The sequence below is a fragment of the Rhinatrema bivittatum genome, chromosome 8 (assembly GCF_901001135.1).
Source record: "Rhinatrema bivittatum chromosome 8, aRhiBiv1.1, whole genome shotgun sequence".
Taxonomy (NCBI): Eukaryota; Metazoa; Chordata; class Amphibia; order Gymnophiona; family Rhinatrematidae; genus Rhinatrema; species Rhinatrema bivittatum.
Window position 1 is genome coordinate 139,760,411 of NC_042622.1, and position 12,610 is coordinate 139,773,020.

The window sequence follows — 12,610 nt, forward strand, 5'->3', positions numbered from 1 at the left end:
AACATTCAGGTCCAAAATTTGAAGAAAACCAAAGATCTATTTCAAAGTTTTAACATGCCATAAGCCTTTCATAAATCTTGACCCTATTGAATGAGTTGAGATGGGTTTAGTATCAACTGTAACATGGTAAGTTGCTTTGGTACTGAGATGTACCTTTACAGTGAGGCCTGATTAGGAAAAGAAGAGCAAGTAGGTTAGCAATTGTTTGGCCTCGCATGAAAACAGGTCCAAGGCATTTTGTTGACACCATATGGAGATTTTTTTCCATTTAAAACCTTAGATTTTTCTAGTTGATGGCTTCCTGGTCAAAACTATTATGTCTTCAATTTCTTTGGGCAAAGAGAAATCAACGATTACTAAGCATTCAACATCCAAGTCATCAGGTTGAGGGATGGAAGATTTGGTTGTCTCTAAGGGGAACAGACCTGGTCTACAACATCTGAATGACTTGAATCCACTGGAACCAATTAAGATGATGAAGAACCTTTCAGCAGGGATTCTGATGATGTGTTTATCCTAAAAAGGGAAACTGGGACTCTATCCTGTGAGATTGATGTAGGAATAGTAGAGAGGAGAGGATGGAAAGTACCACCTGTCTCCTTAGTCAAAGAGGTAAAGAAATTCTTCACTAGTTCTGCTATCTGGACATGTGACTAACATGTCTTTTGACCCGGTGCAGGTGTGGAACACCTTCCTTTGAAATAAGAATGGGTTCCTATTCTTGAATAGGAAGCCTATGAGAGATAAGTGGCACCAGAGAATATATTGGTCTGGTGTTTCTAATCATAGACTATCTGCCATCCGTCTTGAAGGGGTAATGGTTCTGGTAATGGGAGCGGCAGAAGTAGTATATCTGCATCTGCACCTTATCTTGGCCAACCAATATAGAATTGTATTGGAAATTCTGCATGATGCCTATTTTCTGGAGCTCAATGCATCAAATGATGCAGTACTGGAATTGATGCTTTTGATTTTGATGTTTCAGGAGAGTGTTGCATTAATGGTGCTGCGTGCTTTGTAGTCCTAGTCAAGCGGCTTTGTTTCAAATGTGTTCATGTAGTCAGTGCCAAGTAGGTGTGTGTCAATGACACATGCGTCGATGCTATTGGGAATGCTTGCATTGAAGACACACCAGCATCATATGCCTGTGTGCTGTCCATTGATGGGCTTGTGCAATGGCAGTGCCAATGAACCATGCATCATCAGGACTAGTACACCATGTGATAGTGGTGTTGATGCGTTGAGAGGCAATGATGCTAATGCACCATGCATCAAAAACACTGATACACCATGTGTCAATAGCATTGCTATAAGGTCTATCGACAGTGCCAATGCACTGTGTGTCGACAGTGCTGATGCATCACTTTTAGAAAATTGTTTCTTTGGTGCTAGTTGCCCCGATGGCCCCACAGAGTGATGCCACTTCTTTCTTAATGCAGAGCAGTTAGCATTACATGTCCCCAAGGCAAAGGCCTGCTTCACCAAAGTGGTTTTTGATAAGTTCCTGCTCAACTCTTTACCCAGTGAGGCAGACAAATGCTGCACTGCAGGAGGAAGACCGAATGCGACTTCTAAGAGACTTACACAGTTCCTCCATTTTTTATACCCTGGAACATTGAGTGCGCGGGGACATCCATTCACAAGCATAACAATTTGTCTGACCGTGGTCTGGACACAGGCAATGGTAACATAATTCACACCCATCTGTGAGGGACATAACCTTAACCCAATTGCTGTTTCTAAAACCACTCATTGTGGGCTTTTTCTTGCTGGACATCTTGAGGAGGCAAGTTTTTTATATTTACTTTTTTTTTTTTTAGTAGCACTGTGGGGCTGCACCTGCAGCCCGGCAACTGAAAAAGAAGATAACTGAAGAAAATAAAGGAAAACACTGAAGAATTCTAAGAAAAATACGGAGAGACTGAGTACGTGCTGAGCTTAGACAAAAAATGACTGAGGAGGCTCACAAGGCAACACCCAAGTGGGAATTCTTGCTAAAAAGCTCTATTAGCTAGGACAGACAAGTTAGTTCAGTGCTGCTTAATGACATCCCCACATCATGGCTAATTCAGCCTGTTTATCAATGGAAAAACCCAACTCCATCAGCCTATCCTTCTAGGTCATTTCATCAGATCAGTACCTAATAGAGCGTAGCTGAGATATGGGCACTCTATATGCGCATTATGTTAAACTTTGTCTTTCATTTACAAAACATAAATCAAAATGACAGATATTTCAGGGCCTTGATTTGAATTCTGGGTACTAAAAAATACGAAAAGCCAGGATCAGGGATGGGAGTGGGGAGGAGATGAGAACAGAGACCTTACCATTATTTTGGGCGGGAGGAAATCATCTCCATCACACGCCATGGCTTCCAGCTCTTTCTCCGCCTCCCAATTCAGGTCATCAAAATCATCATTCAGTGCACTGCAGGAGTTTTGGAGATCATGGCCTGCAAGGACAGGAGAACCATTAATGAGGCAGTCATGCTCTAACACACAAGGCGGGCCTCACTCCCGCAAAACCCTTCACACAGGCTTTCTGGTCTTTAATCTACAAATCATGTCTGGAAAAGTGGCAGAGTTACCATGAAAACCAGTTGGAAGACTACTTTCAGCCTAACTCTCAAAATACTACAAATTATAAAATAGAAACATAGCAATGTGATTATGGCCTAATTAGTCTGCCCATTCATCCAACTAATTTATCTTTACAATTCCCATCACTCTCTCGGAGATCACCTGTGTTTATCCTATGCTTTCTTGAATTCAGATACTGTTTTTTTTCTCCACCATCTCCGTGGGCAGGCTATTCCATGCATCCCTACTCTTTCTGTGAAGAAATATTTCCTAAGATTACTTCTGAGTCTACCTCCTTTTATACTCATCCCATGACCCCCTCGTTCTAGAACCTTCAATCTGTTCAAAGATTCTTACTGCCATGCATGGAAACCTTAGAGATATTAAAATGTCTATCATTTCTCCTCTATGGTATACATTTTTAAGTCTGTCCCCATATACTTTAGAACGAAGACCACTGAGCATTTTAGTAGCCATCTGCTATACCGACACCAACAGGTTTAAATCCTTTTAGGGAGCAGTCTACAGAATTGTACACAGTATTCCAAATAAAGTCTTACCAGAGACCTACATGGGGGCAATATCTCCTTCCTTTTTCTGCTGACCGTTCCTCTCTCTATGCAGCCAAGCATCTTTCTAGTTTTGGCTGTTGCTTTATCCATCTCTTTGGCTAATTTAGGATCATCAGATATGATCAATCCCAGATCCCACTCTTTTTTCATACTTAGAAAAATTTCACCTCCTATTCTGTACCTCTCCCTGGGTTTTTGTATCCTAAATACACAACTGCATTTTTTTAACATTACATCTTAGCTGCCAGATCCCAGCCTATTCTTCAAGCTTCGCTAGATCCCTCCGCATGCTTTCCATACCTTCATCATTGTCCACTCAGTTGCAGATTTTGGTATCGTCAACAAAAAGACAAACCTTTCCTGACAATCTTTCTGCAGTGTTGCTCACAAAAATATTGAAGAGACCAATCTCTGAGGCATATCAATAATAGCACTCCACTCCTCGGCGTGAACTCCACCTACCACTGCCCTTTGTCACCACTCACTCAATCAGTTTCAAACCCAATTAGTCACTCTAGGCCTATACCAAGGTTGCTCAATTCATTTCTAAGTTCCCTATGCAGAACCATGTCAAAGGCCTTCCTGAAATCCAAACACACTATATTTGCGCTCTCCCCTGGTCTAACTCTCTGGTCATCCAATCATAGAAGCAGATCAGATTTCTCTGCCTCTGTTAAAAATCATGCTGCCTCAGATCTTGCAATCCCATATAAATAAACTAACAATTCACAATAGTCCTTATGTCAGAAACATACAATGGAGAAATATTAGATAAGCTAAACAGATGAGTCAATGATCCCCATCAAAAGTAGAATGTCCAGACTCGGATGCGGTGTACATTGTAGACAAAGCCATTATTCCAGAACACACTGATTTATTTGCTGTAATTTATATGTTTAAGATACAATGAAAGATTGCTGTATAGGTATAGGTGCAAAGGCCCTAATTACCCAAAGCATCTAACATTGAAAAGGCATCAATTAACCAAAGGAGTGCACACTACACCAATAACACTGATGTTGTTAAGGAGGGCCTTGGCCAATGTTATGGAGCACATAGATCCTTCAGAACTCACTTTCATGGGAGTCATGAATGGAGTCCATTTTGATAGGAGTTGGATCACTCCAGGACCGGCTGAAGCTCCTCTCTCGACGGTCAGCAAATGCTGCTGCCAAAAAACAAAGTTACAAGGTAAACAGCAGCCTCTTAAATCTCAACCTTTTTACTTAACACTTTGACACACATAGTGTAACCCCCTCCCCCCTTCCATGGTCCAGACTACGAATTACCCCTCTGCTTGGCGTGGGGAGTACCACATGAGAAATTACTGTATATTTACTAATATGATTTATCTTTGGGTTTGTAGCCTGAGTGGGAGTTGAGACAGGGTCCCAGTCACCCCGGTACCACAATTCTGTGCCCTTCCCAAACACCACAGACCAGATAAAATCATCACACCAGAATAAAACAGTAATTAACACTTTTGCTAATATTGTGTAAGTAGACGGTAAATCCAACCAGAACATTAAATAGGAATAGTACAGTAGTGAAGTATAATATAAACTTGCAGTTTTCTTATTTTACATCAAGCAATGCAATATAATACTGGGACAACCAACATACTCATACGGATAGTAAAAAGATAGGGAACACCAATAGAGAAAGGTGTGTGTGCGGGGGTAAGCAGTGAAGTACACAGCTTTCAAAAATTTACTTGGTACTAAACAGAAAGGTGGCCTGGTTTCAGTCTCCTACAGAAAGGGGCGGATTTTCAGCGCCCTGCTCGCCTAAATCCGCCCAAAACCGGGCGGATTTAGGCGAGCAGGGCCCTGCGCGCCGGTAAGCCTATTTTACATAGGCCTACCGGCGCGCGCAGACCCCGGGACTCGCGTACGTCCCGGGGTTTTCGGAGGGGGGCGTGTCGGGGGCGTGTCGGGGGGCGGGCCCGGTCGACGCGGCGTTTCGGGGGCGTGTCGGCCGCGTTTGGGGGCGGGTACGGGGCGTGGCTACGGCCCGGGGGCGTGGCCACGCCCTCCGTACCCGCCCCCAGGTCGCGGCCCGGCGCGCAGCAGGCCCGCTGGCGCGCGGGGATTTACGTCTCCCTCCGGGAGGCGTAAATCCCCCGACAAAGGTAAGGGGGGGTGTAGACAGGGCCGGGTGGGTGGGTTAGGTAGGGGAAGGGAGGGGAAGGTGAGGGGAGGGCAAAGGAAAGTTCCCTCCGAGGCCGCTCCAATTTCGGAGCGGCCTTGGAGGGAACGGGGGGAGGCAGCGCGGCTCGGCGCGCGCAGGCTATACAAAATCGATAGCCTTGCGCGCGCCGATCCAGGATTTTAGTGGATACGCGCGGCTCCGCGCGTATCTACTAAAATCCAGCGTACTTTTGCTTGAGTCTGATGCGCAAGCAAAAGTAGGCTGTTCGCGCGCCTCTTAAAATCTACCCCAAAGACTACAGTCCACCAGTTTTTCTTTCCAGTACCTGTCAGCAAGGGTTAGGCTTGACTTCAGCTGAAAGGCTGAAGCTGTTAAGATGAGATACTGAATTTGGGACAAAAAGCAAGGAAATAAACCTTCTCCCTCCTCTGCTAAGATACTCTCTATGCAAAGTTTAGATTACTTAACTCAGTATCTTAGGAGGGTGATCTAGCCATGAGCTGCTGGGCCTGGATATCTCTGGAAAGGAAGTCTCTCGGTCTCTGGCTATTCTGTCCCTTGTTGGGATTTTACATGTAGCTCAGCTCTGAAGGAAGAACAACTGTCTGTCTCTCTATTTCCTCATGGGTAAATTTTTAAAAGAATGCGCATGCGCCCATAAACACGCGAGCAAAAATACGCACGTAGCATTTAAAATACTGTTGCTGTGCGTACTTCTACAGCTTTTACATGTGTATCTTGCATAGAGGTCTTGATCCCTTCATGTCCTGTCCTGATCTTGTCTGTCTCTGCCTGACTCCTAGTTTTGACTCCAGCTTGGACATAGACTGTGCTACCGGATCTCCGCCTGCCCTAACATCTGCTTGGATCTTGAGCTGCCTGATCGCCACCTTCCCCAACCTCTGCCTGGACCTTGACACTGCTTGATCATTGCCTGCCCTGACCTCAGCCTGCTCCTGACTGACTGCTCCTTACTGTACCCTTGCCTAACCCCTGATGGCCTCTGGAACCCAAGGGCTCAACATGCAGAGAACGGGGCTGATATTGGTGAAGTCCTACACCTAGTCCTAGTAAGACCATGTCCACCTGCTGTCAGTGTGGGCTTGGTGGGTTTGCCTACTAGGCTGAGTCAACCATGCCACAGCCAAAGAGCTCACACTCCTTGATACCTGGATCTTTAGCCCCAGTTCACCCAGACCACCCATCCAGTCAGCAATTCATATTAAAGACGTTTTCTATCATTTATACCAGATACAGTGCAAGTGTAAATATATACGAGTAAACTGACAAATCTATGTGTTTAAATTTTGTATATAATAGCTTCTTACATGTATAAATGTTGGCCCTGCCCTGGAACACCCCTGGACCTCTCCTTTCTTATACATGTAAATTTACTTACGAACCCTTATTTACGTGAGTGTAGCTAAGCTTTATAAAATAATAATAATACAGCACATATTTACACACATATGCTAATTTTTTCATGAGCAACCTTTTGAAAATTCACCTTAAATGTACAATTTTCAGCAAAGCTGTGAGTGCTTCATCAAAGGAAGTCCATGCCTTTCAAAACAGCAGCAGCTACAAGGATATTTTTGCAAACCATGGACGATTGATCTGTGTGAAAAACCTGTTTTTTTGGCAGTATTTTGCATTCTGCAAAAGGACCCACTTTAAGGATGTCATTGGGAACTTTAGATATATTTATTGTAATGTCTGGAACAGTTGTGAACAGAGCAAGTTTTCTAACTAATTTGAAGAAAAGTACATGGAACTTTTTCTCCATTTTATGTATTTATGTATTTATTTTATTTAAAATCTTTTCTATACCGTTGCTAAGTTATATACCATCGCCACGGTTTACATGTAGGCACATAAATTAAAGTAGGTGAGATGCGTACTATAGTACATTCTAACAGGTGCCACAATAGGTTCAGTTACAATATATTATATAATACAACCGATCGTTTAGTGAAACGGTCATGACCAGGTGTGCTTGTAAGGTACTATTCACAGATAAAATACATATTCTTTGTGTTTTACAATTATGTTTGTTGTGAAATAGAGTTGTTAGACTATTTTAATGCACATTCTGAGAATAGTGCTGTGTGCTGTTGCTTTTCTGCCTATTCTTGTATATTTTCTATTCTCCGGTCTCTTTATAAAAAGCTTATTTAAAAAGCCATGTTTTTAAACTTTTCTTAAAGGTTTTGAGATCCCTTTGTAATCCGATCTCTAGAAGCATTGTGTTCCAAAGTGTGGGGCCTGCTAATGATAAGGCCCTTTCTCTCACTTGGGTTAGTTTTGCTGTCTTTATTGAAGGAATGGTTAAAAGTGCTTTGTTTGCTGAACGAAGGTTTCTGTGTGGGACGTGCACTCACAATGCTGTGTTTAGCCAGTCCAATTTTTCATCATGTACGGGTTTATGTACGGTACATAAGGCTTTGTATTTTATTCTGTGCTCAATAAGTAGCCAATGCAATTCAGCTAGGGTTTCAGTTATATAGTCCCTCCTTCTTTTTCCGGTTAGTATTCTAGCTGCTGTGTTTTGAAGTGGCCTTAATGTTGTATTCGGGAGTCCTAGTAAAAGTGCATTACAGTAGTCAGTGCTGGAGAAAGCTAGTGCCTGAAGTACTGTTCTGAAATCAGCTGGTGTTAGTAGTGGTTTTAGTTTTCTGAGGATCATGAGTTTTGCATAGCCTTCTTTTATTTTTAGCGATATGTGTTGTTTTAGGTTGATTTCGGGGTCCAAGGTTCCGTACTTTGGAACTATGAACTGGCTACATGGCTGCTTTCCAGTCCAGTAGACATTCTGTCCTCTATCAGAATTTTTTACATCTGGCTCATCAATAATCTAACAAAACAAAATCAACTAGTTATTAATATGGGCACCCATGAAGTCACCACTTCTGAATGTTGCTATCTAAATAGGAAAATTTTTTGATTTGTATAATGTTTTGTAAAATTTTTAAATTTTTATATGGGAAGGAGTAGACCTCAGCACCGGCTCAATAGTTCTGTTAGTTAACAGAAAATTGATGATTACTAAGCCGTGTTGGTACAATCACTGGTCTACTACCTGACCTATGTATTTATTCTAATTTGTTTGAAAAAACTAAAATATTACTTTAATAGTATTATTTAAAAATGGACTAATAGTATAATGAGACTCTTTGGATTGATAATCTAAATTATTAAGATTTCCTTGAAATAGTTAACTATATTCTATTTTTTCTATTTCAAATATGATGTCTTAACTCCGAGAATTTCATATAAATGGTCAATTCAGAGTCTTCAATGATATATGTATCGCCATACCCAATATAGTCCAAGTAAGCAACTTGTAAATTCTAATGACTCCAACTCAGAGCCAAACAGGCTTCCGGTGTTATAACTTGATCAGAGCCTGGAAGGCTTCCGATATTGTGACTTAAAACAACTGCAGTAGTTGTAAATTTATATTAACTTAAGTGTAGAGCCCAACCGGCTTCCGTTAATCCACTCGAAACAACTGCAGTAATATTGATTGGTGCTGCCTGACAGAATTCACAGTGACCTGTTCAAAAGAAGGCACTGAGCCTTTCGTATCCCGACTTTCAAGTCCCATCAATAATCTAGCCACTATTACAGAATCTTCCTTTGTTATCTACCTAATGCAACAGCCTGGTGAATAGTATGACATCTTAGTGATTGGGTTATTGAGATCACTTGGACAAAATTTCAATTACTGTGCTCTTTTCTTGGTCATCAAGGAATACATTAGTGTTTTTTTTTCCTTCACTATTTTTAAATATCTATGTTCTTACTGATCTTGTGTTTTGAGAAGGCGGAAGGGTGCACTAGGTGGGCTGGTTTATTTTTATTTTTTTTTATGGGAGGGGATTATTTCAACATCAGATTTGGTTAATTTTATGGCTTCAACCCATCTCACTATGCTTCAAAAGTATTACAAGTTGTGTGACGGTATAAGGGAGATACCAGATGTTCTACCACTGTATGCAACAAAATATGAATTTTACCTTCTATGAATACTGACCTCAGAGGGACACAGACTTTAAAAGATGGATGCTGACATGTAAGTCTCAGCACAGGTAAACAAGATAAGGAATTTTGACCAGGACAACAATGCTACCTAGCTTATCAGATCTGCGTGTTTGATTTAGGAGCTATACGCTTCTTCCCTCAAATAATGAAGTGAGCTGAGACAAACAAGTCTACCTGGAAATAAGTAAACAACCAAACCAAGAAGGGGGTCTCACAGGTGAACTCCGAAAAACAACTTAATACCCAGAGCATCAAAAACAGCCTATATAAGGACAGTTCATCAGACAGGGGCAGTGACTCCCCACTCCCCCCTCCTCCCCCCCCCCCCCGAAAGGAGATAAGGGTCAACAATCTGAAATGAAGAGAATCACTGACATGGCAAGGCCGCGCTGGTCAAGATGTGAGTGGACCAGGTCCAGAGTTACCACGCAACAGGAGCAGTGAAGGGGGAGGTCAGTGATCTGAACTATAGAGATGACACCATCTGCCTGCCACATGACTATGTATGAGCTGTTTACATATGCATGTCTGGGATGTTAAAAGAGCAGAGGAGAAAGAAACAGGGAAGGAGGACAAACAAGAAGACAGTCAAAACCTGATGACATGGAGGTTTCAACCCTGCCCCTCTCTATGTTGAAGAGGTAGAGGATTGAGGATGTCCAGTGAGACTAGAGAGAGGAAAGCCCTGCCTGAATTCTGGCCTCCTGTCATGAAGAGATGACTCCTCAGTCCAGACAGCAGCAGGACCAATGAAATGAGCTCTTTCCCTCGAAATGATCCTAGAGATCTCCAGCCAGAGACTGATCTAGAGGTAAGCAGAAAGGAATCTCCCAAAGTTGGGTGGGGCTAGCCAGCTAGTTACTTTTATTAATACTCTAAGCAGGCTAAGGTTTCTAGCATGTTTCAATCCACTAACCGATGCTAAGTAGCAAGGACTTTAGAGACATGCAGTGTTTATTTTCTTGTAAATCTATTTATTTATTTGTTTTTATATACCGAAGTTCGTGGGAAACATCACATCGGTTTACAATATAATAAAATATAAAAACACAATTCAAAATATACAGTGAAATACATAATTTGTTAAAAGAAACATTGAAATAAAATAAAATAAAATTTTCTAAAAGCATCTAAGAGAGTTATTACTAAAATAGATAAAAAATAAAATTTATCTGAAATTAAAGGATGGATACAGCTGTCGTCATTAGTTATTCATAAGCTTGCTGGAAAAGCCAGGTCTTTATTCTATTGTTAACCTCGCAAAGTTTGACAAATAAAAGTCTGATTCTGTGGATAAAACACGTGATCTTTTCTGAGCTATTCGGATTGTATAGGTATGGGAGGTAAGTAGGAAGGGGAAGCGAAGTGCACAGTAGGGATGTGAATCGTTTTTTGACGATTTAAAATATCGTCCGATATATTTTAAATCCTCAAAAATCGTTAGAGGCGCGATACAATAGGAATTCCCCCGATTTATCGTCAAAAATCGTAAATCGGGGGAGGGGAAGGGGGAGGGCGGGAAAACCGGCACACTAAAACAACCCTATAACCCACCTGACCCTTTAAAATAAATCCCCCACCCTCCTGAACCGTATTGCAAAATGACGCCGGCCATATGGCCGGCGCCATTTTGCAATACGGCAATACGGCCCGAGTGCAGGAGGTCACTCCCGGACCCCCGCTGGACTTTTGGCAAGTCTTGTGGGGGTCAGGAGGCCCCCCCAAGCTGGCCAAAAGTCCCTGGGGGTCCAGCGGGGGTCTGGGAGCGATCTCCTGCACTCGTGACGTCGGGGTATAGGAACCAAAATGGCGCCGGCGCTACCTTTGCCCTGTCATATGACAGGGCAAAGGTAGCGCCGGCACCATTTCTATTAACGCAGCCATGGCCCGAGAGTGGAAGATCACACCGGGACCCCCCCCCACTGGACCCCAGGTAATTTAAAACATTTTGGGGGGTTCGGGAGGGTGGGGGGATTTATTTTAAAGGGTCGGGTGGGTTTTAGGGTTGTTTTAGTGTGCCGGTTTTCCCACCCTCCCCCGATTTACGATTTAAACGATTTAAAAAAAACAAAACAAAAAACCGCGACGATCAGATTCCCTCCCCCCCCCAGCCAAAATCGATCGTTAAGACGATCGATCACACGATTCACATCTCTAGTGCACAGTATCAGACAGGTTACAGAACCCCTACTACCACTTACAGAGGCAATAGCTGGGGGGGGCCTCTTAAAAGGTTTATTAGAAGACTATATTGTTTAATAATGGGCAAACTTTTGAATTATTTGAATGATTAATTTTACATGGAACATTCATGGAATTAGTTCTGAAATACAAATCAGATGATATTGTTACAGGAAACTAAATCAGATGACAATGAGTATAGGCTAATGAATTTTCCAAGCTGCATCTTTTGGGATTACCAAAGTTCCTTCCTCAGGCAGTATGGAAGCTTTTTTTAACTAGTTTCTCCAAACTTTAAACATTAGTATCACCACAGTAATGAAATATAAATGAGAATACAAAAAAGGGACCGTAAGTAATGCCTGTAGTATCACAACAGGAAAGAAAAATGGGCCTTCTGGGATTTATCTGCTGTCATATTCTCTGTTCCTATGCATTATGATTTTGTTTCCCTGGCAACTGAATTACCTGTAGGGATTCATATGTTCCTTCATACCTAGCATTTGTAGAATTGATTGTATTTCCTTACTCATGCACCTGGCATATTCCCCAGTAGGTTTGAGGAGACCTTACAGGGCTTAATATGAGTATTTATTGTTACATGTTTTATTTATGATGTATTATGTTTTCTTTGAACTGCATTTATTGAATTTTGTCTGTTTTAAATATTGTATACTATGTAATTGTATTTTAACCTATTGTAAGCCACTTTAGGCAATCTCTCAAGATTGATAAGGTGGAATATAAATATATAGAATTGCATACCCCAACCCAAATGAAAGTGGTTTTCAGTGATACATAAGATAGGGATCAGTAGTCTTGTGAGAGGAGAGGAATGAAAACAGAGGTATCTTGCAGACTGGCCTGCTCTCAGAATGGAGAGAAAGAAGCCTTCCTGGCTCCATGGATATAAAAAAGCTCTACCAATCCAGTGGCCCAGAAGTGTGTCATTGGTATCAACAGTAATGTTAAAAGTGCAATAAATAAATAATTCTGCAGAGAAGTAAAAAGTGATCAGTTCACCAGGATTTCTTCCAAACTAAACCAGAGCAAAGGAGAGACATCTTAAAGGGCTGCAAAGCG

General features: G+C 41.9%; 1 protein-coding gene across 7 annotated transcripts in view; it reads right to left on the reverse strand.

Moving 5' to 3' along the window:
• NSMF (NMDA receptor synaptonuclear signaling and neuronal migration factor) overlaps positions 1–12,610 on the reverse strand; it is a 137,163-nt gene that overhangs the window by 32,924 nt on the left and 91,629 nt on the right. For 4 of the 7 annotated variants that reach the window (XM_029612183.1, XM_029612184.1, XM_029612181.1 and 1 more), the window contains 2 exons: positions 4,227–4,319; positions 2,328–2,452 (listed from right to left, as the gene is read on the reverse strand). In XM_029612183.1, coding sequence (XP_029468043.1) covers positions 2,328–2,452; positions 4,227–4,319 — 218 coding nt within the window. The remainder of the gene's footprint in view (positions 1–2,327; positions 2,453–4,226; positions 4,320–12,610) is intronic. The other 3 variants (XM_029612180.1, XM_029612185.1, XM_029612182.1) reach the window with 1 other exon arrangement.